Here is a 25,893-nt window from a genome sequence, read left to right on the forward strand (position 1 = left end):
TTTAATAGAAATAATACGATAGTGAAAGAACACAGTTCTCAAAAAGAAAACAGAATCAACAGAACTCTACATTTTTACCTTTCATTACTATTTTTACTGAGTCACTCTTGGAGCTTACCATGTTCTAGAAGAACAAGTACTAAATGACCTTATATTGTCATTCATAGTATCCTATTTTTGAAATGTTGAAAGATGGGAAGCCATATAAAAATGACTTTATATTATAAATTGAACTGCCCAGTTATTCACTGATTCGCCAGTTCAGTCAAACAAGTTATGACTATGTCAGTTTGCTCAAAGCTGGCAAACAGATTTCAAATACAGAGATGCTGCTTCAGATAATTGATTCTACTCCTATTCTTAGGATCTTTTTCTGGCATCTTTCTATTATTCTGGTAGGAAATCCAACACACAAAATGCTGACTTCTAAAACCAAGAAGCATGGGGCCAAGGGAGCAGTATTTCTTATTTCAAAATCTTATCCTTGATTGGCGTCCTTGTTGATTCTGGAATGCTCTCCCCTGCCAGAGCCTTAAAATACTATTTGTTTTATAAAGTTCATTAATAGAGAAGTTTTCAAAAAATTCTCAACTATGTCAAGCAAAGTAGACAGTCTGAACAGTGTGAGGTCATGGATTATGGGACTACAGGGAACAAATAGTTCCTGTGACATCTGCCTTTATTGACTGTAAGTAATACACTGATTAATTGTACCTTATGATCTTTGAGCAGTAATATTCTGTGATTAAAAAGAATTTCTAACCTTTTGTGATTCATAATTGGTTTCTCAAGGACTGAGTTTCATAAAAAATAATGACTATAAGTGCTTCTGTGAATTACTTTTTAAAAATATACTTTAATCTCACCCATGTTGCCGTGAACAAAAAAGCCATATACTTAACAGCCAGAACATGAATCAGTGTATTGATTTGAAACTGAGGGGCTTAATTTCGTTGGTTAAAGGTAAATAATGCACAAGATAAACAAATGACTAAAATGTACCTTACGGAGAGAAAAAAGCTAACATGGTTTCATTTCCCTGAAATTATAACATACTAAACCTGTAATCCATCTTTTCAGCAAAAAGGACTCTAAAAACTGTTTAGTATGCTCTTTGATCATATATCCATATTGTTTCAATCAACTATTCAGATAAAGCCTTTGTGTTGTATTTTCAAACTTTCCTCCCAAATCAGAATTAAATGTGCTTCGTGTGAAAATATGACCAGAGGCTCTTCTGTCTCTCAGTCCCTAAACTACTGCTCCTAAATTGGAACTGCCTCAGAGGTTCATTGCTGACAAGGAAGCTCTTACCTACAAAGTAGTGTATAGCTTCTTTGATATCAGTGCAGTGATGCTTTTGACTCTGCATAAAATGGAAATAATAATTTCTTATGGGAAATAAAGGGAAAAAACCCCACAGGGGAAGGAGAGAAGGGGAAGTTTTCTTGGAAATACTTTCATAAGCTTGGTAATTAATGGCAACAGATTGCTTATTTTAACCATGACCTTTTCAAAGACATGCTGAATATGCTCGAATTATACTATACCTATTTATAATCACATTTCAGATTGTAGTTGAGGTTTTATTTAAACAAGCTATTATATATATTACTCTGACTTTTATCCTATGGAAGGGCATCTCTTATTTAACCCCTTGTTTTCGTTGTTTTAGTTGCTAAGTCATGTCTGACTCTTTGTGACCCCATGAACTGTAGCCTGCCAGGCTCCTCTGTCCTTGGGATTTCTCAGGCAAGAATACTGGAGTGGGTTGCCATTTCCTTCTCCAATTTAACTCCTTGACCCCTTTAAATTCTTTTTAATAATCCATTTCCCCCCAAATTTCCTTTGCCTCCCAAATCATTCTCTTTCTCGCTCTCTCTTTTCCCTTTATCCCTTTTTCCTTTCCATGTTTGGTTTATGATATTATTTTCTGATATTTCATTTTATATTTTCTTTAAAAATATGCATGCATGCTTAATTCACCTATGGCGTTTCTTTTTTAAAAAGTTTACTAGATAAACTTGTTCAGTTCAGTTCAGTTCAGTTGCTCAGTTGTGTCTGACTCTTTGCAACCCCATGGACTGCAGCACACCAGGCCTCCCCGTCCATCATCAACTCCTGGAGTTTACTCAAACTCACATCCTTTGAGTCATTGTTGCCATCCAACCATCTCATCTTCTGTCATCCCCTTCTCCTCCTGCCTTCAATCTTTCAAAGTAATGTCTCTGCTTTTTAATATGCTATCTAGGTTAATCATAGCTTTTCTTCCAAGGAGCAAGCATCTTTTAATTTCATGGCTGCAGTCCCCATCTGCAGTGATTTTGGAGCCCAAGAAAATAAAGTCTCTCACTGTTTCCATTGTTTCCTCATCTATTTGCCATGAAGCAATGGGACTGGATGCCATGATCTTAGTTTTTTAAATGTTGAGTTTTAAGCCAACTTTTTCACTCTCCTCTTTCACTTTCAAGACTCTTTAGTTCCTCTTCACTTTCTGCTATAAGGGTGGTGACATCTGCATAAACTGGTTACTGTAATATTAAATATTAAATATCAGCACTTTTACCTCTTACTATCTTCCCTATGTGCTTAAAACTTTTTAAGTATAGGAAAATGAAGGGTAGCAATCTGCTACTACTATTTTAATTTCTGTAGACTTTATGACACCTGGCACTAATAACTTAGAAGTTTTGGAGCCATATAGAGTTGACCTGAGTCATAGCCTAACATGGGCTTCCCAATAGCCCTAGTGGTAAAGAACCCACCTGCCAATGCAGGAGATGTAAGAGACACTGGTTCTATCCCTGGGTTGGGAAGATCCCCCCAAGGAGGGCATGGCAACCCACTCCAGTATGGAGTGCTCAATCAGACATGACTGAGCAACTAACACACACACAGAGTAGAAAGCAATTTGAAAGATTATTTATAATATTGTTTTATTATTTATAATAACAGTATAGGCTGAGAAATTATGAATTATAATAATATAAGCATGAGTAAAGGTAGGTGACTATCAGGAGGGCAGTTGAAATAATAATAGACATGGAACCAGACTAACATTTAGGGTGGGAGTTTGTCAAGGGCAAGATATTTGTCAAAGTTACTGATTGGTACGTGCTAAGTTGCTTCAGTCCTGTCCAACTCTTTGCAACCCCATGGACTATAGCCTGCCAGGCTCCTCTGTCCATGCAATTCTCCAGGCAAGAATACTGGAGTGGGTAGCCATTTCCTTCTTCAGGGCATCTTCTCGACCCAAGGATCAAACCCGGTTCTCCTGAATTGAAGGCAGACTCCTTACCGTCTGAGCCACCAGGAAAGTCCAAAAGAGAAATATAGCTCCTATCAACAGGATTAAATATAATTTCAAAACTCAAATTTAACTCTGTACTTTTTAAAAAATTTATTTATTTTAATTGGAGGATAATTGCTTTACAATATTGTGTTAGTTTCTGCCAAACAGCAACATGAATCAGCTAGAGATATACATATATCCCCTCCCTCTAGAACCTCCCTCCCACCTCCTACCCCATCCCACCCCTCTAGGTTGTCACAGAGCACCAGATCTGAGCTCCCTGCATCACACAGCAAATTTCCATTGGCCATCTAATTTTACATATGGTAATGTGTATGTTTCAATGCTCCTCTCTCAGTTTGTGCCCCCCTCCTCCTTCCCCCACTGTGTCTACAACTCTGTTCTCTTTGTATTTAATTGCTCATCATGAAAATAATTTACTTGATTTCAAAATTTCCAAATAGGATTGAAGGAAGGCTTGAGCTTGGTTTTATTCATCAAAAGAAAGAATAGGTTTTAAGAAATCGAGAAACACCTTTGTGAGGGCTCAATCATTATGTCAGAGTTTGTCTAATCTGTTTCTTTGCCCTCTAGTGTACCACAGCCACTCTCAGCCATGCAATTATCTGAAAAGAAATAAACGAAAACTTCTCATCTTGAAAACCTATAAAAATGCAGCCAAGCGACTGCTGCAGAAGAACCAGTTGTTTGACATCAGGGAAAACAGTTACGCCCTATGGAATTAGGTCTTCTCATCTACAAAATGAGTACACAGGAGGAGACAAATCTGAACCTGTATGAATGCAATATCTCTTCCCTACTCATAAATCTTGACTGCATGTACTCCTGTTTAATGTTATTTATAGAAACTTCCACCTTCTTTGCTAGGTATTTAAGATTCCTGGTGGTTCAGAGGGTACAGAATCTGCCTGCAATTCAGGAAACCTGGGTTCGATCCCTGGGTCAGGAAAATCCTATGGAGAAGGGGATGGCAACCCACTCCAGTATTCTCTCCTAGAAAATTCCATGGACAGAGGATCCTCGTGGGCTGCAGTCCACGGAGTTGCAAAGAGTCAGACACAACTGAGCACGTGCTCATAATCTATCACAAATCTATTAATACCTTTACAATTTTGCTTCCACTAGTCCCCTGCATAAACCTCTGCTGTTATCAGATTTTTGAGGTTACCAGTGCCTGAATAAACTTTGCTTCATCCCATCACAGAGTCATTGCTTATATATGACTCATCTCTGGAAACTTCCTACCTTTGTAATACATCCTATTCATGTGTTACTTATTTTTATGGTTTAATTTACATCTGACCTTTCTGCAGTCATTCTGAACAAGAATTATTTTTTTTCTAGTCAGTTTTCTGTACCAAAAATTTGTGTGCTGATATTTGAACCTCAGGCTTCCCAGGTAGTACTAGTGGCAAAGAGCCTGCCTGCCAATGCAGGAGTCATAAGAAACTTGGGTTCAATCTCTGGGTCAAGAAGACCCCCTGGAGGAAGACATGGAAACCCACTCCAGGATCATTGCCTGGAGAATCCCATGAACAGAGGAGCCTGGCAGGCTACAGTCCATGGGTCACACAGAGTTGGATGTGACTGAAGCAACTTAGCACACATTTGATCCGCATAATGTAAGATCTTATATTTTTAAGTGTATCTTAATTCCCTTACTTCCAGTTAAGCTAGATGTGTTTCTTGGGCAAAGGATTCTTATACTTTAATGGCTTTCTGACAGTACCTAATAAAATATCTCACCTGTGTCCAGAAATTAATATTTATAAATATTTGGATGTTAATTCATTATGGGAGGTCTCTAAATCCATAAGAGTCTATTAATGTCCAATTCAAAAAATCAAAATGGCATATACTTGAAAAGCTATGAGAAATGTAACTCTATCGGTCTATATTACTGGAGTGAACTTTCCCCAGTCACTAACTTATTCCAAATAGGAACTAGCTCAACGTTCCCTTATTTTCAAATTTGAAAGAACACTCTGCATTTCTTGATTCAAAAGTACATTCAAATTTATAAAAATATGAAACAAATCAAGCAGCTAATTTATTTAAGAATTGTTCGTAATTATATGTTTGTAATTCTTTCACTTTTGCTTAAAGCATCTTTCTTTAAAATGTACCCCCATCTTAAAAGTTAAACAGCTGCAGATATTTTAATTTTATTTTTTTGTTCTCTGGATTTGTGTCTAAAGATGTTCTTTCACTGGCTGTACTTATCAGCTATGTAAATGTCTGCATTCTGGTCACTTTATATGACATCTTTAGATTATCTTGCTAATCCATTTTCATATTTGCTTAACATCTGTCCTCCCCCACTATAATATAAACTCCATGGGCATAAGAATTTTGGTCATCACAATCAACACTATGTCTTGGTCACTGTTGCGTGTCCATGTTTTGGTCACTACTGTATTATCATGTATTCGGTCACTACTGTATTCTTAAAGGGATAGGAATACCAGACCACCTCACCTGCCTTCTGAGAAATCTATATGCAGGTCAAGAAGCAACAGTTAAAACAGACATGGAACAACAGATTGGTAACAAATTGGGAAAGGAGTATGTCAAGGCTGTATATTGTCACCCTGCTTATTTAACTTCTATGCAGAGTACATCATGAGAAATTCTGGGCTGGATGAAGCACAAATTGGAATCAAGATTGCAGGGAAAAATATCAGTAACCTCAGATATGCAGTTGACACCACCGTTATGGCAGAAAGTGAAGAAGGACTGAAGAGCCTTTTGATGAAAGTGAAAGAGGAGAGTGAAAAAGTTGGCTTAAAACTCAACGTTTAAAAAACTAAGATCATGGCATCCAGTTCCATTGCTTCATGGCAAATAGATGAGGAAACAATGGAAACAGTGAGAGACTTTATTTTCTTGGGCTCCAAAATCACTGCAGATGGGGACTGCAACCATGAAATTAAAAGATGCTTGCTCCTTGGAAGAAAAGCTATGATTAACCTAGATAGCATATTAAAAAGCGGAGACATTATTTTGCTGTCAAAGGTCCATCTAGTCAAAGCTATGATTTTTCTGGTAGTCATGTATGGATGTGAATGTTGCACTATAAAGAAAGCTGAGTGCAAAAGAATTGATGCTTTTGAGTTGTGGTGTTGGAGAAGACTCTTGAGAGTCCCTTGGACTGCAAGGAGATCCAACCAGCCGATCCTAAAGGAAAGAGGTCCTGAATATTTATTGGAAGGACTGATGCTGAAGCTGAAACTCCAATACTTTGGCCACCTGAGGCAAAGACCTGACTCATTTTAAATACCTTAGTGTTTTACAGTTAGTCGACTGAGCAACTGGACTGACTGAACTGACTGACTGACTGACTGTATTATCAGAGCATGTGTAGATGCTTAGTATCTATCTTTTGAATAAAATACTATAAATAAAGTAGTTGTATAAACTAGATAGTGGAGGACAGGGAAGCCTGGCATGATGCAATCCATGGGGTTGCAATAGTCAGACACAACTAGCAATAACAACAAACTAGAACAAGTCACTATTTCTTTCTTTTTTTTTTTTACAAGTTGCTATTTCTCTCTTGGCCTCAACCATTGCATCTCTAAAAATAGAAATGTTTACCTATCCCAGTATGTTTTAAACATGTATTCTTTCAAACCACAAACTTCCCAGAGCTATCTCTGAGTGTGAAGTCAGTCAGTTCAGTCACTCAGTCATGTCCAACTCTTTGTGACTCCATGGACTGCAGCACGCCAGGCTTCCCTGTCCATCACCAACTCCCGCAGCTTGCTCAAACTCATGTCCATCGAGTCGGTCATGCCATCCAATTTCATCCTCTGTCGTCCGCTTCTCCTCCTGCCTTCAACCTCTCCCAGCATCAGGGTCTTTTCCAAGGAGTCAGTTCTTCGCAACAGGTGGCCAAAGTATTGGAGCTTCAGCTTCAGCATTAGTTGTTCCAATGAATATTCAGGACTGATTTCCTTCAGGATTGACTTGTTTGATCTCCTTGCTATCCAAGGGACTCTGAAGAGTTTTCTTCAACACCGCAGTGTTGGAGAAGTGTTTTACTGAAGGTGAAAGGTGACACCAAAACAGACCATTGGTCTAGGCAGCTGTTGACCTCATTCTCAACTGAGCAAATCTCTTTTTATCTCTTTTTCTAATAAGGGAGAGGTGGGAGGAAGAAGATAGTTCTAAATAAGATTTTGTTTAAAAATGTATGCTCTTTTACAAAACAAATAAAAAAACTTCTGAATAAAATTATTTCCATAAAACTTCCTATAGTCCAAGCCCCATTTTACAGCTTATTATTGGGCAAACATTAAAAGAAGTAATTATTCTCTCCACTACTGTGCAAATGTTAGCCTACAAATGATAGCACATTAGTCTAATGAAAAGACAAAACGCCCTTGTGTATCTGGCCACATTTATATGTTGGGGCAGTTTCCAAAGTTGATTTCTGTCTTATGCTTGACTGCTACTTCTCTGCATGCTAAACCAATTCAGATCAAATATCAAAAACAAGCCCTGCTATGTGGGTCAAGTAGAAGTAATATGTCTAGAGCAATATGTCAGTGTATGTTTAAAAACTCAGAAAAATACTCATATATTCACTCTTATCAGTAACAATGGTCAACTTTAGAGTGCCTGCTGAATAAATTACAGTATTTTTCTTACACTTGGTGCCTCGATTTCAGTGATTGTTGTTGTTATTATGTTTATTCTCTTCGTTATTCTAGCGGTTGTTTTGCCAGTATTTTTGATAGTGACATAAGACGAACTGCAGATATTGAACCTGCATATCCTTAGAACCAGAATTGCCTTGAACAGTGGAGAAAGCTTTCTACCATTCTTCCTGTCTTTTTATTAAATGGAGAGTGTTGTCTAAATAGCATTCAAATAAGAAATATATTTAACTCAGCAGCTATTTCGATTGAGGAAAGTTTAAGTTTTCCATTAGGTCATGTTTAGAAAAACATTTGCTGTAAAATGAACCCCACTGTAACCAAAAACATTTATGAAGTCTAGAAAAATGCAAGCTAGAATTCAAACTGCATATTTCTAGGGATAGCAAGAACAATGATTACCATTATGATTGAGATGATAATAATGGCAGATTTTCACTAAGTACTTTCCTGAATTTTATCATTTAGTCCTCAGAGCAGTCATTAGATACTGTGGAAGCTCAGAGAGTTTAAATCAGAGACCAAAGGTCACACAGCAATTAAATGGCCCGACTGTGTTACACTATCAGTTATGTCTGACTCCTTGGCCTATTGTTTTACCTATATTTCAAAGCTTTTAAACTGAAAATACCACTTCTTAATTGATTACCAATGGTATCACCAGTCCAAGAGAGGGATGAGACCATGAATGTTTCCTGAGGCAGAGTTTATGCAAAAATAACAGACTTTCTCATGCTGAATTCTTTGTCCATTTATACTTTTCCAAAATTCTTAGGAAAAGAAATGAGCACAAATTCATTATCAACTTACCCTCTTATCAGCATGTTTTCCTCATTTGTGAAAATAGAAATCATTACACTCTGAACAGAAAAAGCATTAAAATAAATAAGTTATTTTGTTCTGCTGCTGCTAATTGAAATAGAGGGAAACAGAAAAAAAGTTAAGCATTAACAAAGGAAAAATAAGAAATTAAGCATTATTGGATTTAGCTAACATAAAATACTGTTTTAGGGAAGAACACCTCCAAAAGTAGAGTATGCAAATATTTGATTCATAATTCAAATGAATTAATTTTTAAATCCTAAATAAGAGTAAATGTCATTCCCTAAGAAATGTGAATAGTAAACCACTTATTCTTTTTTTTAATGTTGTATGTCATTAAAAAGAAGAAAGTTCTCAACCACCTTTGTCAAAGCAATTTCTGTTATCTGCCCTTTGAACACTATCATCCAAACTCCACTATTGATTTCTGAGGTAACTAAAGAGTCTCATTAAAGCAAGCTCCTGAAGCTTTTCTTCAAGGATAAATTATGACTGGACAGTCCCATAGAGGACTAGATGATTTGGTGGTCCAAAGTAGAAAAGACTTGGAGACCCCTGAAGAATAACAGTAGGAATAAAAACCACCCTTAGGTTGTTACAAGCCATATTAACTTGGGTAGATAAACATTTTTTAATTATTATAACGCATTCTTAAGAATAAATTTTAGGGTCTGACACTTTTTTGCACCAACATTTTTTTTTTTTTAACATGAGATTTAAGTACCATACAACAAGCTTTTGGAAATTCTTTGGAAATAAATGCTCTGATTGTGCACCTAAATAGATCCACCCTCCCACACAGACACATTCTTGCTCACAAATGTACAGTAATGTTTTCTTCACTTCAGTTCAGTTCAGTCACTTTTGTGTCCTACACTGTGTGACCCCATGAACCACAGCACACCAGGCCTCCCTGTCCATCACCAACTCCTGGAGTTTACCCAAACTCATGTCCGTTGAGTTGATGATGCCATCCAACCATCTCATGCTCTGTCGTCCCCTTCTCCTCCTGCCCTCAATCTTTCCCAGCATCAGGGTCTTTTCAAATGAGTCAGTTCTTCACATCAGGTGGCCAAAGTATTGGAGTTTGAGCTCCAAAATCAGTCCTTCCAGTGAACACCCAGAACTCATCTCCTTTAGGATGGACTGGTTGAATCTCCTTGCAGTCCAAGGGACTCTCAAAAGTCTTCTCCACATCACAGTTCAAAAGCATCAATTCTTCAGCACTCAGCTTTCTTTATAGCCCAACTCCACATCCATACATGACCACTGGAGAAACCATAGCCTTGACTAGACGGACCTTTGTTGACACAGTAATGTCTCTGCTTTTTAATATGCTGTCTAGGTTGCATAACTTTCCTTCCAAGGAGTAAGTGTCTTTTAATTTCATGACTGCAATCACCATCTACAGTGATTTTGGAGCCCAGAAAAATAAAGTCAGCCATTGTTTCCACTGTTTCCCCATCTATTTGCCATGAAGTGATGGGACCAGATGCCATAATCTTAGTTTTCTGAATGTTGAGCTTTAAGCCAACTTTTTCACTTTCCTCTTTCACTTTCATCAAGAGGCTCTTTAGTTCCTCTTCACTTTCTGCCATAAGGGTGGTGTCATCTGCATATATGAGGTTATTGATATTTCTCCCAGCAATCTTGATTCCAGCTTGTACTTCTTCCAGCCCAGCATTTCTCATGATGTACTCTGCATATAAGTTAAATAAGCAGGGTGACAATATACAGCCTTGATGTACTCCTTTTCCTATTTGGAACCAGTCCGTTGTTCCATATCCAGTTCTGTTACTTCCTGACCTGCATGCAGGTTTCTCAAGAGGCAGGTCAGGTGGTCTGGTATTCCCATCTCTTTCAGAATTTTCCACAGTTTATTGTGATCCACACAGTCAAAGGCTTTGGCGTAGTAAACAAAGCAGAAATAGATGTCTACATTTATATTTTTTTCCTCTGAGATGTAGGAAATTCCAATTCTAAAATGGCATGGCTTATCTAATAGAAAAGTGCTTTGCAAGATATCTTCCCTACAGATTACCTGCCTCTTAGCTCAAGTACCTTTCCCAGTGATGCACTTTCAATATGAGCCTCCTCAACTAAGTCCATCTAATTAAGAACAGTAAGTCCCCTCCATTTGAACCTTCAAGTTGCAAACTTTCAAAGATGAGAATATGTGTTCTCATATCCTGTCACATGTTAGTTCACATGTTCAGTGTACATTTTCATGTGCATATATCTTCTACACATGGTTGTACTTTTGTGAATATTACTGTATAATACTGTATAGAGTCTCCTGGAGGAGGAACTGGCAACCCACTCCAGTATTCTTGCCTGGAGAATCCCGTGGACAGAGGAGCTTGGCAGGCTACAGTTTATGGGGTCTCAAAGAGTTGGACACTACTGAGGTGACAGCACTAACACATTGACTGGCTACTGTCACAATTAGAAACTTCCTACTCCAATAAAATTAAATTAAAAAAAGAACTTAAAGTCTAGTAGGTGAAAGATAAAAAAAAATAAACAATTAAAACACCATAAAAAAAAAACAGGTAGTGTTACAAGAATAATGGATATGGGAAAACACTTCATCCTTACAGAGACAAGACTGAACACATGCCCAAGATTGGAAAAAAATTAAGAAAGACTTTTTTTAGAAAAGATGCCAATTAAGTTAAACATTAAAGGACAAACATGTTGACATATTGAAATATAATTTCAGACACAGGGGCTGGTGCAATACAAAAGCATTCTAACCTGTGAAAAGAGAAGATTCAACTTATTATAAGTAGCAGTTTGTGTTTGAGAATGGAAAAACATGAATGGGACTCAGAGACAAGCCTTGAAGATGTGGAGGACCTAAACCACCAAGTGCCCTGTCTGTTCATACTAAGGATTTTATATTTTATCCTGAGGCTACATGGCTTTTAATTCATGACTTTTAGAACAGGACTTATTAGACTAAGTAAAGAGAACTAATTTGAGGTGGAAAAAAAATTAAAAATGCAGGTGGTAGGAAAATCAAGTACCAGTAGAGTAAGGTAATACATTCAAGAAATTAAGACTTCAATTAAATGCTGTCAGTCAGGGCAGAGAGAAGGAATTAGATTTGAGAGCTATTTAAATGGTAAACATAATGAAACATGGTAACAGAGTTGATGTTGGGATGAGGGTGAGAGAGGAATCTTGACTCATTTTTAGTTCAGGTGATGGACGGCTGGCCATTCTCTTTGTGGAGATAAGTAATTCAGGTAAAAAAGTAGGCATTGGGAGGAATAATGATGAAATTAGTCATGTAATGGTTAAGACAGTAAAAAATCTGCCTTCTTTGCAGGAGACCTGCGTTCAATCCCTGAGTTGGGAAGATCCCCTGGAGGAGGGTATGGCAACCCACTCCAGTATTCTTACCTGGAGAATCCCATGGACAGAGGATCCTGGTGGACTGCAGTTCAGAGGGTTGCAAAGAGTCAGACACAACTGAACAACTATCACTTCTTGATTTCTTCACCCTCAAGGTTAAGATGCCTTAAGAAAATTCGAGAATCATATCTTGTAGACAGATGGACACGTAGGTCTAAATTGGAAAAATGACTTCTAGATTGGAAACTGTCTTACAGGCTTCTAGGGCTGCCAAATCGGAGTACCAGAGACTAGGTAGCTAGAACATTAAAAATTAAGTTTCTCCCAGCTCAGGAGGCTGGAACTCCCAAGATCAAGGTGCTTAAGCATAAGTTACTGGTAAGAGCTAAAAACAGACTTTCTGGCTTCCACACAGCCCACCTTCTCATTGGGTCCTCACATGGCCATGTTTCTATGTGAACACTTACCTGGCGTCTCTTCCTCTCATACAAACCCTAGTCCTGCTGAATTAAGTCCACACTTTTATGACCCCATTTAATCTTAGTTACTTCCTTAAAGGCCTGTCTCCAAAGACAGTGACATTGAGAGTTAGGGTTTCCACATAAGAATTCAGGGAACACAATTCAGTCCATAACAGACACGTAGATCTGATGACAGGACACTCATTATTATCGTTTTAGAAATGGGAAGACTTAGGTTGGAACCTCTAAGTTACTTGTGCATACAGAGAGCCTGAGAGATGGAATAGGCTTAGTACTCTTCCCACAATCATACAGTATGGTGGACAGGACAGTTATCCCTGCCTGGCACGCACAACCTGAGCCACAGCAACGAAGTAACAACATCACCTAAATCAACAGAAAATTAATCAGGTAGTTTGTGGACACCTCCTGGAACACCTCTAAGGCTTTATTGAATTTCCAAAAGGAACAGGATTAAACAGTGCTTGCCGACTTCAGGGAACACGCTCTTTCATGATGCTGAGCAAGAATGTCCCAGAAATTTTCTCAGGACATCAAACACAGCTCCAAATCTTACAGATAGCCTCCCAGGGAAACTTTAATACCCTCACAGAATAAACCTTGCTATTTGTGCCTCTGAAGGATGAAGGGTGAGGCAACCGCCCAGCTGTGACTTGAAACTAGGGTTCTGATGCGTTTGGGTTCTGGGGAAGCAGGGTATTTCAAAGCCAGCTTTGCCTTTAGCCTTGTAAACCAGCCCCTCTGGCTGTGTTCAAACGCATGACTTGCTCACTGCACAATGTAATGATTATCCAACTTTCACCAGAGGGCTATGCAAGAACAAAAGACTGAGTGGTAAAGAGGATTTTTATTATTAGGTTGCTGTTCTTATGAAACATTCATATAGCAAAGGAATTGCTTTGCTGTTAAAAAATTTTTGTGAAGGAAGCTTTATGAAAAAGGTGCTTACTTGGCCTTTAAAGTAACTATACGTGTATTCAGGAAAAAAATATATATATATAGAAAAAGAAAACAAAAAGGCTGAGTTTAGGAACTCAGTTCAGAACCATATTTTAAAATATAAGTTAGGGAAAATGTAGACATCTATTGGACTAGTTTAAAACTCCACAGGCATGAATTTGAACACTAATTATATGTCAACTAAAATTTATTTTATTTTGGCACATGTTCTGTCGGTAATGACTCCCCATTTCTTTTCTGCCACAGCTTGGCATTTATTTGGAACCACAGACCCAGTTAAGGTGGGTAGCTCAAGGCACACGGGTTGTGTCCACACAATCCATCAGGATTTTTAGGTTCCCAAGTGTAATGAGTGTTATTTTCAATTCAGCATCTTTTCCCTCCACTCTCCTAGTTAGCCTCACACAGCACCACCACTTGTATAAACAAACCATGAAAGTCCAAATCCTTTGAAATTTTGGTGTTGGTCTCACTTTCTCAAGTGAGGAAGGATAGAGCATAGATGAGTGTATTACTTGCATTATCAAAGTAGATCCACATATCCTATTCATTCTACTGACTAGGTGGGGAGAAAAAAGTATTCTTGCTTGTAAGTATTTCACATGAAAATAGGTTAACAAGCTCTGATTTAAAAGTTCAAAAAATGTTATTAATAGAAGCAGAAAGGAAAATATTATTAACATCGTTAGGTGGTTTTTGGCAGGGAGCTTACACATAGCAGGACAAAATTAAATGAGGAACTTTGGAAAGAAAGAAGTCAACCTAGAGAGCATAAGACTTCTGAGGGCTACAAAACAGTAAGTAAGAGAAAGATGTTAAAGAAAAACATAATTAGAAAGAGGCAAGAAGAGAATCCTTTGATCAGTGCCTGTGCTCAGTCATGTCTGACTCTCTGCAATCCCATAGACTATAGCTCACCAGGCTCTTCTCTCCATGGGATTTTTCTTAAGGCAAGAATACTGGAGTGGGTTGCCATTTCCTCCTCCAGGGAATCTTCCCAACCTGGGGATCGAACCTGCACCTACTGTGTTTCCTGCATTGCATGTGGATTCTTTACCTGCTGAGCCATCTTTGTTGGTCTCAGAGTAAATCATCAGCTGGCACCTGTGTTAGGATATCACAAGGTGGTACAAGGTGATGATGAAGAGCAGGGGCTCTGGAGTCTGATACACTTGCATTTGAATCCCTGGTCTACAGGTTGGGTGATTTTGGGCATTGTCACCTAATTATCCAATAACTTTGGGCAAGTTATTGGATCTTTGTAAACTGTAATATCCTCTGTAAAATGGAGGGAATCACGTTATTTGGAGTGCTTGTGAGAATTACCTAACAGAGCTACCGGAAATGCTTAGGAAATGCCTGGTGTAGATGTTGGGTAAGTTCATTAAGTATTAAAGTCATGGAGCCCTAGAGTTGGAAGGTATCTTACAGAACCTCACAAACTCCAACATTTTACAGAGTAGGAAAGTGAAGAGCTAAAGCACTAAGTTTCTTGCCAGAGGTGATGCAAGCATAAAATTATCTTCCAAGTTGTGTTTTAATGGTTTTTAGGACACTGTGTTAATCAGTTCAGGCTGCAGTTAAAAAATAACACAGACTGTGTGCCTTAAACAACATGAATTTATTTCTCACAGTCTGGAGGCTGGGAAGTCCAAGATTGAGGTGCTGGCCAATTTCAGTCCTCCATAAGTGTCCTCTTCCTGGCTCTTGGACGGGTACTGGACACCTTCCCAGTGTCCTCACATGGCAGAGCTCCAGTCTCCTCTTCTTATAATTCAGTAATCTAATTATATTACTCCACTCTCATGACCTTATCTAAGCTTAATCACCTCCCAAAGGTCCCACCTCCAGTATCATCCCATTTAGAGTTAGAGCTTAAATATACAAATTTTGGGGAGACACAAACATCTGTTCCATAACAGACACAAGCTGTGGTGCTATGGAAAGAGCCTGTTAAGAATGCAGTGTTCTTGTCATAAGGATCTTAGGCAAGTCCCTTAATCTTCCCATTTCCTCACCTAATAAATGTGATGGGTGGGAGGGATTATCTCAAAGTGCAGTTCAGCTCTACACTAATGTGATATTATTTTCTAAAAATATGAGTGTAATTTGAAGTGAGAGATATGTGTTCAGAGTAAGAAAAACAAGGAGTAATTGGGACCCTAGAACACAACAGGGGTGAGCAGGGCTAGGTAGTTTCTGGCCAAGGAAGAGCAGCAGAAGCAGTATGAATCTTGGTCAGTGACGGGAGAAAACCAGAATGAGAAAAAAGGGAAATGTAATACAGGAGGGCCTCATCGAAGGCTAGCTAGTATTCTGAAGTGTGCCCAGGGCCAAAAGTCCACCTGTTTTGTTTTAGGATTAGTAAGCACATATGAAGTATAACAGTGGGGACCGAGAGAGGTCACTGATAGCCATTCACAGCTTGGTGCTCAATTAAGGAAAGTGATTTGAATAAAATAACACTAAAGCAGAAAGTGTGTTGGAATGAGAGGAGAATGACAGAGTTTCTGCTCTCTGACATCACATCATTCAGTATGTTAAACATGTGAACAAAGGAATACCTGTGAGTGGATTGGAAAGAGTTTTATTTATTTACCTTAATCTCCCAAGTTGGGCTTTCCAGGTGGCTCAGTGGTAAAGAATCCACCTGCCAAGCAGGAGACATGGGCTCCATCCCTCGGTTGGGAAAATGCCCTGGAGAAGGAAATAGCAACACCCTTCCAAAGTCCCATGGAGACAGGAACCTGGCGGGCTGTAAGCCTTGGGGTCACAAAGAGTCAATTTAGCTACTAAACATCAGCAATGACATCTCCCAAGTTGACCATGCCCCTTAGCAAGACGAGCGAAAAGGGCTCTGATTTCTAATTATAGATTCAAGAATCTACTCAGGGGAACTTACCTGCTCAGCATAGTTTTTTTTTTTTCTTTCCTTCATAGCTTCCAGATGATCTTAAGAGAGCAACATTGCTGTGTAAGCATCATCCTGATTACAAATGTGTACATAAACTGGGTACCCTTTATGGCTAATTTTTGTTCAGAAAAATACCATTTAAGCTTATAATTAACTATGCAACTGGTCATCACTGCTAAAAGATTTTGGTATGATGATAAAATATCAATTATAGTAATAAATATGTACCTCTATGTACACATATATGAAGTATTAATATCCTATTTCTTGATGAAACAACTTTGATTTCTTGAATACAATTCTGTGTATTGTATCACAACAGTCATCCACAAGGGAAGCCAAAATCAGCAGTGCTCTAAAAGAGCAGTCGGTGGCTGCAAGGGGATGAAGAAAGGCAAAGAGAGAAATCTCAACCAACTCTCTGAAAATTAGGAGACAAGACTCCCCAGTTTTTGCTCTGCATTTTGAGACTTTTTCTCTCCTGCTGTGTAGTCAGTGCACTTCCTGAAGCTATATTTGTTTTTGCACTGACTCATAGGTGTTTAACTGTCTTGCCTGGTTTTCTTTAAACTGGCTGAGCCTGATATTGGCAGGTCTCCAATAAAACATTTTATTATTTTGAAAATCTACTCTTCCCTTTCACATTTCCTAAATAAAGCCAGGATAGATTCCACAGATTCCTAGGTCACTTTTAGATAGCAAAGAAAAAAACCTCTTCACCAGTTTTGTCCAATTTAAAACTTAATTTTCTTCTCCAATTTGGCATACACCTCCCCCTCAGTCTCTAGCACCCCCAAGTTTTAGCTTAGGGGACTTGTGGTGGGTGGAGAATATTACCTGCTGTTTCACTCCTCTTCCCTCTGTCTTCTAGTTCTCGCTTTTCTTGATTTGGAGTGGGGGAAAAAGAGAAAGAGTGACCCTCACACTCACTGAGGCAAGAAAGTACAGTTTCTGTGTGTAGTCTCTGATTCTCCATCAAGGCCCCTGTGGATTCAGTGTCAAAGCTGGCTCCCTCATGTGAGTGAGTTCCAGCCTTGCAGGATTTCCCATTATGAGATTTTCCTTTGGCTGAGCCTTTGGTGGCTCAAATGGTAAAGATCTGCCTGCAATGTGGGAGACTCAGGTTCAATCCCTGGATGGGCAAGATCCCCTGGAGAAGGGAATGGCTACCCATTCCAGTATTCTTGCCTGGAGAATTCCATGGACAGAGGAGCCTGGTAGGCTACAGTCCATGGGGTCACAAAGAGCCGGACATGGCTGAGGAACCAACACAAGGAGTGGGATCACATTTAATTACCTGCCATGTGTTTATCTGAATCATGAGAAACTCACACATCCTTGCTTTGCCAGTTAGGGTGCAGGAGTACAGGCTGCTCCTTTGCTATCCTGTTTTTCCATCTTGGCATTGCACTCTCTTCCCTATTGACATCCCTAGGGAAAATCAACATACCCTCTTTTAGCACAGACATTTAACCTGGAAATGAGGCAATAGTCTCCCATCCTTGCACATATCTGAATAAATGGCTATCCTTGAACTTCCCTCCTCACTAGACTTTGCAGGGATGTGTGAGAATAGCAGATCCACTCTATCCCTCACTAAGCTGATGACTCATGACTCTCAAACAGCCCCTTTCCTTTAACCCCACTTGAAAATATAAAGCCCAGTAGGGGAGATGGCACTTGGTGAGTCATAGCCATTTTGGCCATCTCCCAATAAACCCTGTGGAGTTCTCTGACTTCCAGTCACTTCTTTGGCTATTGTTAAAGCATAGGATAACTGCTGTTTCTTTCCTTTAATCTTCAGTCTTCCATTAAAGGAAGTTCCATTAAGCATGCTAATATAGATAAATGCTTTCTCCTCCAAAACCCTCCCTATTCAGCTGTTGCATTCTTCCAGCTGTCACCATTAGCAGAGTTCAGTTTCTCAAGCAGCTAGGTGTACTGCCTCCCTCACTGCCCTCAACCATCAGACCCTTCATCTGGTAGTGTGTTAGGTTTGTCTAGTCCTGTGTTATGTCGGTCAAAAGATTTTGTCATTGTCCTGTTCCACTCATTAGTGCATTTTTACTCAGAGAGAATCTCCTATTAGATGTTCAGACACCTGGGCTGGACAAAACAGCAGATGGTACCTAGGCCTGCTCATACTCTAAATGAGTCAAAAAGTATGTTAGTAGTAATAAAATAACAATAAAATTCTAGCAATATAACAGAATATGCATGTCCAAATGAACCATATCAAATACTCTTTTGGGCTTTTTATGATCCATAAAATCAAACAGTCAATTCTAAAGGAAATCAGTCCTGAATATTCATTGAAGATGATGCCGAAGCTGAAGCTCCAATACTTTAGCCACCTGATCAAAGAACTGACTCATTAGAAAAGACCCTGATGCTAGGAAAGATTGAAGGCAGGAGGAGAAAGGGAAGACAGAGATGAGATGGTTGGATGGCATCACTGACTCGATGGACATGAGTTTGAGCAAGCTCTGGGAGTTGGTGATGGACAGGGAAGCCTGGCATGCTGCAGTCAGACCATGAGTCACAAAGAATCAGACACAATTGAGCAACTGAACTGACTGAATGATCCATAAAAGAAAGTCATTTTTCTAACTTTTCTAATTTTTTAATCTAAATTAGTGTACTCAAATTGTTCACCCATCTATTTCACCAGACTTGCCTCCTTTGTTTATTTTCTTTAATTAGATTTGCCCCCAGAGTATCCTCAGGGCTAACATTGGAGAGATTAAAAAATATATATATGCTCCATATTCTAAAGGCAATACAAACAAACAAATGAAAACAAAAGCAAAGAAAAGGGAAAGAGAAAGAGTATAAAACTTGGCATATTCATTAGTTTTCACCATATCAACAAATAGCCCCACAGTTTCAGTGGCTTATAGCAACAGATTTATTTCTCACTTATGTACCACACAGGCTGCAGACTTGCTATAGCTCTGCTAGGCTGCCCTGGACTCCACACAGCAGTGTTCAGCTCCACTCAGCATTGTCTTCTCATTCCAGCACTGAAGGAACAACCCCATCCCTCACCTCCAACCCCAGCGGGTACATGCTATTCTCATGGCAGAAAGCAGAAGTACAAGACAGCAAACCAATCCATGATAGTACATTTAAAGCATCCACACAGATTTGGGCATAACATTTTATCCAGTCATAGCCTCCTGGCTTAAGCACGTCACAAGGCCAATCCTGACATGGGGTGGAAAAGTAGATGTTGTCTCTGGAAAGACACTGGAAGTCACAGAGCAAAGAGTGTAGTTGTGTAAGCTTCAGAGAAGAAAGCATGGTGTTGAGAAAAATAATCAAATCTACCACACAGTATGAACACAGTGGAAAGATTATAAGTATGAACATATGGCATTCTGAACACACTGCTTTGGAGGTGGTAATAAATATTCGGTACATAAATTGCAAAATGGGGGTAAAATGAAGTCAGTTCATACCTTAGGGGCTCTTCTCATATATTTAAGCGTTCTAAAAATGTATACAGTCTCCAGAGTATGGATTTCATTATCTTCTGAATTTATTCCCTTTTAATAATTTTATATTCTTATTTCAAAGTGGCTTATAGACAAATGTATGTTGCAAAATAACTATTGATTAGAAATTACATTTCAGCAGACTTCGACCATGTAATGCTCCCTATGTGCAAAATTCAAAAGAAGTTTGGTGCTATATTTCTGAAAGAGAGAATCAATATTCTAGAAATGAGCTAGTCATGGGCAACAGCTATGTTTGCAAGACAATAAAATGTATCAAGTACCTCAATTTAGGGAAATATTAAATAAATCTGTCAACCAATGAGAAGTAAAATAAAGTTATAAAGACTAAAGAAGTACATTATTTTTTACTTTTTAATAAACTGTTGAAAACTTATAGTTAATAATTCCATATCAAATATTGGATTTCAGCCCTTATATGTCCCAGGGTTATAAATACACTCGAAGAAGTCACTTTCTAAAATCCAACCATGCTCACTAAGACCTGGTCTAGGAGCACATCCCTTACCCTCACCTAAAGTTAAACCAATAGACGCAATGGGAAGGGGAGGTCCTGGAGTGACCTGAAATCACTCATCTTCATTGTGTAGCTCAGTTTTCTTTTGACTGTTGTTTCTTCTCTTCCCTCACAGGAAATACACACATGGGTGTGTATTTCATACATTCATTTATGTCTGACTCCTTGTGGCCCCATGGACTGTAGCCTACCAGGCTCCTCTGTACATGGAATTCTCCAGGCAAGAATACTGGAGTGTGTTGCCATTCCCTTTTCCAGGAGATCTTCCTGACCCAGGGATCAAACCTGAGTCTCCTGCATTGCAGGCAGATTCTTTACCATCTGATTAAGATATCATGTTATTGAGAACTAAAATTAAGACCTACACCGAAGGGAGTCATGAGGCAAGGAGAGCTGGGCTGGTGTGATTAGCCTGTTCTGTCCTGCTGGTAGACTGATGAAATGAGAACTAGCTATCCTTTTCCTGGACCTCCAGCAAGTCACTCACCATGTGATCAGAAGCATGATGTGCATGAAGAAATGGAGGAAAGCTCTAATTTCCAAGGAAAATCTCCATTTCATGCTGCTGGGGTTTGTGTATCTGAGTTCACCACTATCCCCTTAACTTAGGCAAATGCCTTTATGACATCCCAGAGCAAGTATGCTCTGTCACCTGTGTTATGCTTGCTTCTCTCCTTATTTTTACCTCTCATTCTCAACACTACCAAAACCTTTAATCGGCTGGATTTTATGCATATATTCTCATTTTAATGTTGTCATTACTTACAGTCCATTAGACACACGTGAAAAATAATATCAAGTTGAACTACTCCTGTATCTCGCCTGCACTGGGATAAACAGGTCTCTGACATTTTGAGGTTTACCTCATAGTTTGTTTGTGGTCACGTTGCCTGCATCTTAACAGCCTAGTCTTTCAGCACCAAGACTTATTTCCTATTTCTCAATCCCTTGACCTGAACTTTAAAAAATTATTTTTTGTAATTTGGCATAAGCAATTCTGCTTTTCCCAGTGACAGTGTCTTGTGAAAAGAGTTTCTGTAATTCTCAGGGGAAAGTGACCAGTTGTTTTCCAGTCTTACAAAAAGAAGCAGCAGGTAAAAAATACCACATGATGGGTTTGCTACTTCCTGCTGGTGAAGGTCATTGACACAGAATTATGTAACCCTCCACTCAAAATTGAATAGTCCAGCTTTCTCTGAATAGATTAAAATTAAAGTACATGTTAATTTCTCTCCTCAGTTAAAATGATTGTCCCTGACAACACAAGGATAGACTAATTGACCTCTCAGGATCATTATATAACACACTATCATTTCAATTCTGCACTGTGTAAAACAACTTACAAGTTGAGTAAAAACCCGTAGAACTTGAACCAGGAGACCATGTCATCATGGGAGAACTTAAAGTTTGAATGAGACATGTTCTATAAGAAAAATAATCACAATGAAATACACTGCGTTTTCTTCACTTAGAAAGATGGTAATGATAACCCTATATGCAAGACAGAAAAAGAGACACAGATGTATAAAACAGACTTTTGGACTCTATGGGAGAAGGCAAGAGTGAGATGATCTGAGAGAACAGCATCGAAACATGTATATTATCAAGTGTGAAACAGATCTCCAGTCCAGGTTGGATGCATGAGACAAGTGTTCAGAGCTGGTGCACTGGGATGACCCAGAGGGATGGGATGGGGAAGGAGGTGGGAGGGGGGTTCAGGATGGGGAACACATGTAAATCCATGGCTGATTCATGTCAGTATATGGCAAAAACCACTACAATATTGTAAAGTAATTAGCCTCCAACTAATAAAAATAAATGAAAAAAAATTAAAGCACAGTCACATAATCTCTCTACAAATCTCCCCTGCTCTGTTTTATTTATTTTTTTTTTTAAGGATTTTTTTTGATTGTGAACCATTTTTTAAGTCTTTATTGAATTTGTTACAATATTGCTTCTGCTTTATGTTTTTTAGGTTTTCTCCATGAGGCAAGTGGGACCTTAGCTCCCCAACTAGTAATTGACCATGAGCCCACTCACGCACCCTGCATTAGAAGGCAGAGTCTTAACCACTGGGCTGCCAGGGAAGTCCCTGATGTTTTATTTTGAACAATGAGTTAGACTGATTTTTTTTTTTCCCCTCTTTAAACCAGCGCTATGAGAGAAGCAAATAGACTTCTAATAGAATAAGAATTCAGTTCAGTTCAGTCGCTCAGTCATATCCAACTCTTTGCAACCCCGGGGACTGCAGCATGCCAGGCCTCCCTGTCCATCACCAACTCCCAGAGCTTACTCAAACTCATGTCCATCGAGTTGGCTAAGAGTATTTTGGATACCAGCAATACAATTTTGACAATTCCTATGACCACACTCCCATTCCTAAAATATGTCTTCTCTAATTATTTTAGTAAAACGTTGACTTCATCTGTGCAGAATAACCTTTCATCATGTATGTAATAGTCAGGTGGTAATAGAGTAATATTTATGTTCTAAAAGTTTTAAATAATAATATCTTTCAAAACAAGTAACTAGTATTTAAAATGTATGAAAGTGTTGGCCAGCATTGATATGGGATATAGAAATATTCTACCCATCACTTCCTTACCTTATTGAAAACTAAGTAGCCTATACAATTGTATATTACTGAAGTCCTCAAATTACTGTGAAAATCTGTGAGGTATACATGGGTACATGCTCAGTCGCTTCAGTCATTTCCAACTCTTTGCAACCTCATGGACTATGGCCCACATACAGGCTCCTCTGTTCATGCAAGAATGCTGGGGTGCCATGACCTCCTGCAGGGAATCTTCCCCGTACAGGGATAGAACCTGTGTCTCCTATGTCTCCTGAATTGAAGGTAGATTCTTTACCACTGAGCCACTGGGTAGCCCCTCTGAGGTATACACTCTGCAGAAAATATCTTGAAGTTTTAAATGTGGATGCTTTCATTTGAGGCTTTCCAATTCACATCCATACAACTCTCACTTTCCTAGAGCCTTCAAATAATGACATGATTCATTTATTATGTCTGACATCTCAAAAATCTCATTGAAGGAGTAGTTTTATTGTCTGTTATTCTCCTTACATTGAAAATATAAGTATCAATAGATTATATTTTCATCAATACATCATTAGCCCCTTGAGGTTTTTTTAATGCTTTTCAGAAATAAGAACTCTTATTCCACTCAGTTTATGTTTCCTTTGCAAAAGTAAAAGAGGTGTGAGAAGATAAGTTAGCTTCGTAAAAATGACAAGAGAGCAAGCCCTTTCCTTTAAAAAAAGCAGATTCATTCAATTAATTTTTTAACTTAAATGTGTAAGAACAGAGAACATACAACAAATGAAAATAATGTGTTTCTTAGAATCTCTGTAGCACAATACATAGTGGGCAGAGATGCAAAATTAGGAATGCAAAATGAAACTCATCTATATATATTAATATTTTGGCTTCTAGGCATTTAATCCTTTTTTTCAGCATTCCATTCTCATAACTTTCTTCTAGTTCCTTGAATGATAATTTTTTTTCAGAAGACTAGAGACAAGAATTAAAGAATCAGTCAAAGAGAGGTTAACATTTAAAGGAATCAGTCTTTTTTACTTCAGTGTTTTAGGGCATAATAAAAAGTAAAGCTGAAGCATATTGGGATTGGTTTCAAGGAAATAGAAATTGTCACATGGCAGAAAGAGTAATCCAGTAATTGTCACTGTTCCATTATCTCGCGAAGTGTCCTTCCCTTCTTTTGTTCCGTGCTTCCCATGTTCATGACACCAGCAGACTGCCAGTGAGAGAAGTTGGCTTGGGGAGACTGCAAGATACAGCTGAACTAATGTTTTTTTACTGACTAGTACATACTTTGAGCTAAGCCCTTTTGAATTAGAATCACATTAACTTTTTCTATATTCTGTATAATTCTATAGGTTCAGAGATATTACTTTTTTTCTTTAACCTCAACTGGTTTAAGTAAGTAGCCTAAGTTACTTGAAAGTTGTAGGGCTAAGATTTGAATCCAAAAATACTTGAAAGCAAAGCAAAACAACAAAAAAAGCACCATGGTCTTGCCTTTATGGTATTTTTCTCCAGGTAATCAAGGGGAAGTGATGTAATAAAGAGCAATACATAGATATATGACAGCGTGCGGACATTATCTATTGAAGAAAAACAGAAAAACATGGGGTTGATGGTTGAGTCGCCATTAAGTATAGTGACTATTAAATACAATTTAAAAAACTTTGTCTGTATTTTAATAAGCCAAAAATAGGCTCTTAGGATAAGTTATTTGTCCTAGAACTTAAGAAGCCTAAAAGAAGAAAAAGTGCATCATGAACTGAAATGAGGAATAGTGGGTCTCATTGATTTTTCACTCTCGGAATCTCATTAACTATCAGATGAAACTTGATGACTGGCAACAAATAAACAACATTTCCCCCATTCTAGGCTGTTAAACTGCCCAAAGCCATCACACAGATTAGTCTGAAATGCACTTATTGTTCCTGCTGGAGGTGTTTAAAAAAATCAACTTTAGATACAAGAATTCTTTTTCTCCCTTTCCTTCAGGCTGCTAAAGGATGCACAGAATGAAACTTATTTTAAAAGTTGGTATCAGAAGCTATTGGCTGCACTCCAATTCTGTGCAGGAAAAGCCCTGAGGGGTGAGTTTTCCAAGGAGCAGAAACTTATCAAGATTCTGGGAGACATTGGGGAAAAAGTCAAGACTGCTAGTGACCCTCAAAGACAGGTTTGTTGGGACATCAATCTTCCTGTAATGAACTTTTGTTTTCTTTTTCATTATGATTCAATTAAGTTTGAATGTCATAACACTGAAAGTACATTCCTTGACTGCCACTTAGTCATAAGACACTTCAATCAATTCTTTTGATTAAGTTTTTTTTGGTCAATTTACTATCCTAATGTTAATGATAATTTCTATCACCAGGACATGGTTTTTTAATTTAAATAGCCATGTTGCACAAACAGTACCTGACAAGAGACCAATTTCAGGGCAATTTGACTAAAACGACCAGATGAAGTAATTTCCTCAGAATGGAAGCACAATTCAGACTTACAGAAGAAGTACACAAATGGGACTTTTTAAACACCCTTGTCCAAGGGACAAAATTTTGGTCTAAATTTTTCTAACTCTGCACTAATCAAAGCTACTTTTTTAAAGGCATTTTTTTTTCTTGCCACAACAAATAAAGTGAAATACATGAAACAAATCAATAGTGGTGTGGATAGTAAGACTTTCGTACTAACATCCATGGATGGTAGTCAAAATATTGTACCTCTTTCATCACTGATTATAATAAAGGACCTGGCTATTCTTTTTCTTGATCTAATGGAAGAAC

General features: G+C 38.4%; 1 protein-coding gene across 5 annotated transcripts in view; it reads left to right on the plus strand.

Moving 5' to 3' along the window:
- The window catches only part of PIK3C2G (phosphatidylinositol-4-phosphate 3-kinase catalytic subunit type 2 gamma), a 440,932-nt gene that overhangs the window by 240,595 nt on the left and 174,444 nt on the right, over positions 1 to 25,893 (plus strand). For all 5 annotated transcript variants that reach the window (XM_070453682.1, XM_070453686.1, XM_070453683.1 and 2 more), the window contains one exon: positions 25,103 to 25,283. In XM_070453682.1, coding sequence (XP_070309783.1) covers positions 25,103 to 25,283 — 181 coding nt within the window. The remainder of the gene's footprint in view (positions 1 to 25,102; positions 25,284 to 25,893) is intronic.

The sequence above is a fragment of the Odocoileus virginianus genome, chromosome 23, assembly GCF_023699985.2.
Source record: "Odocoileus virginianus isolate 20LAN1187 ecotype Illinois chromosome 23, Ovbor_1.2, whole genome shotgun sequence".
NCBI lineage: Eukaryota > Metazoa > Chordata > Mammalia > Artiodactyla > Cervidae > Odocoileus > Odocoileus virginianus.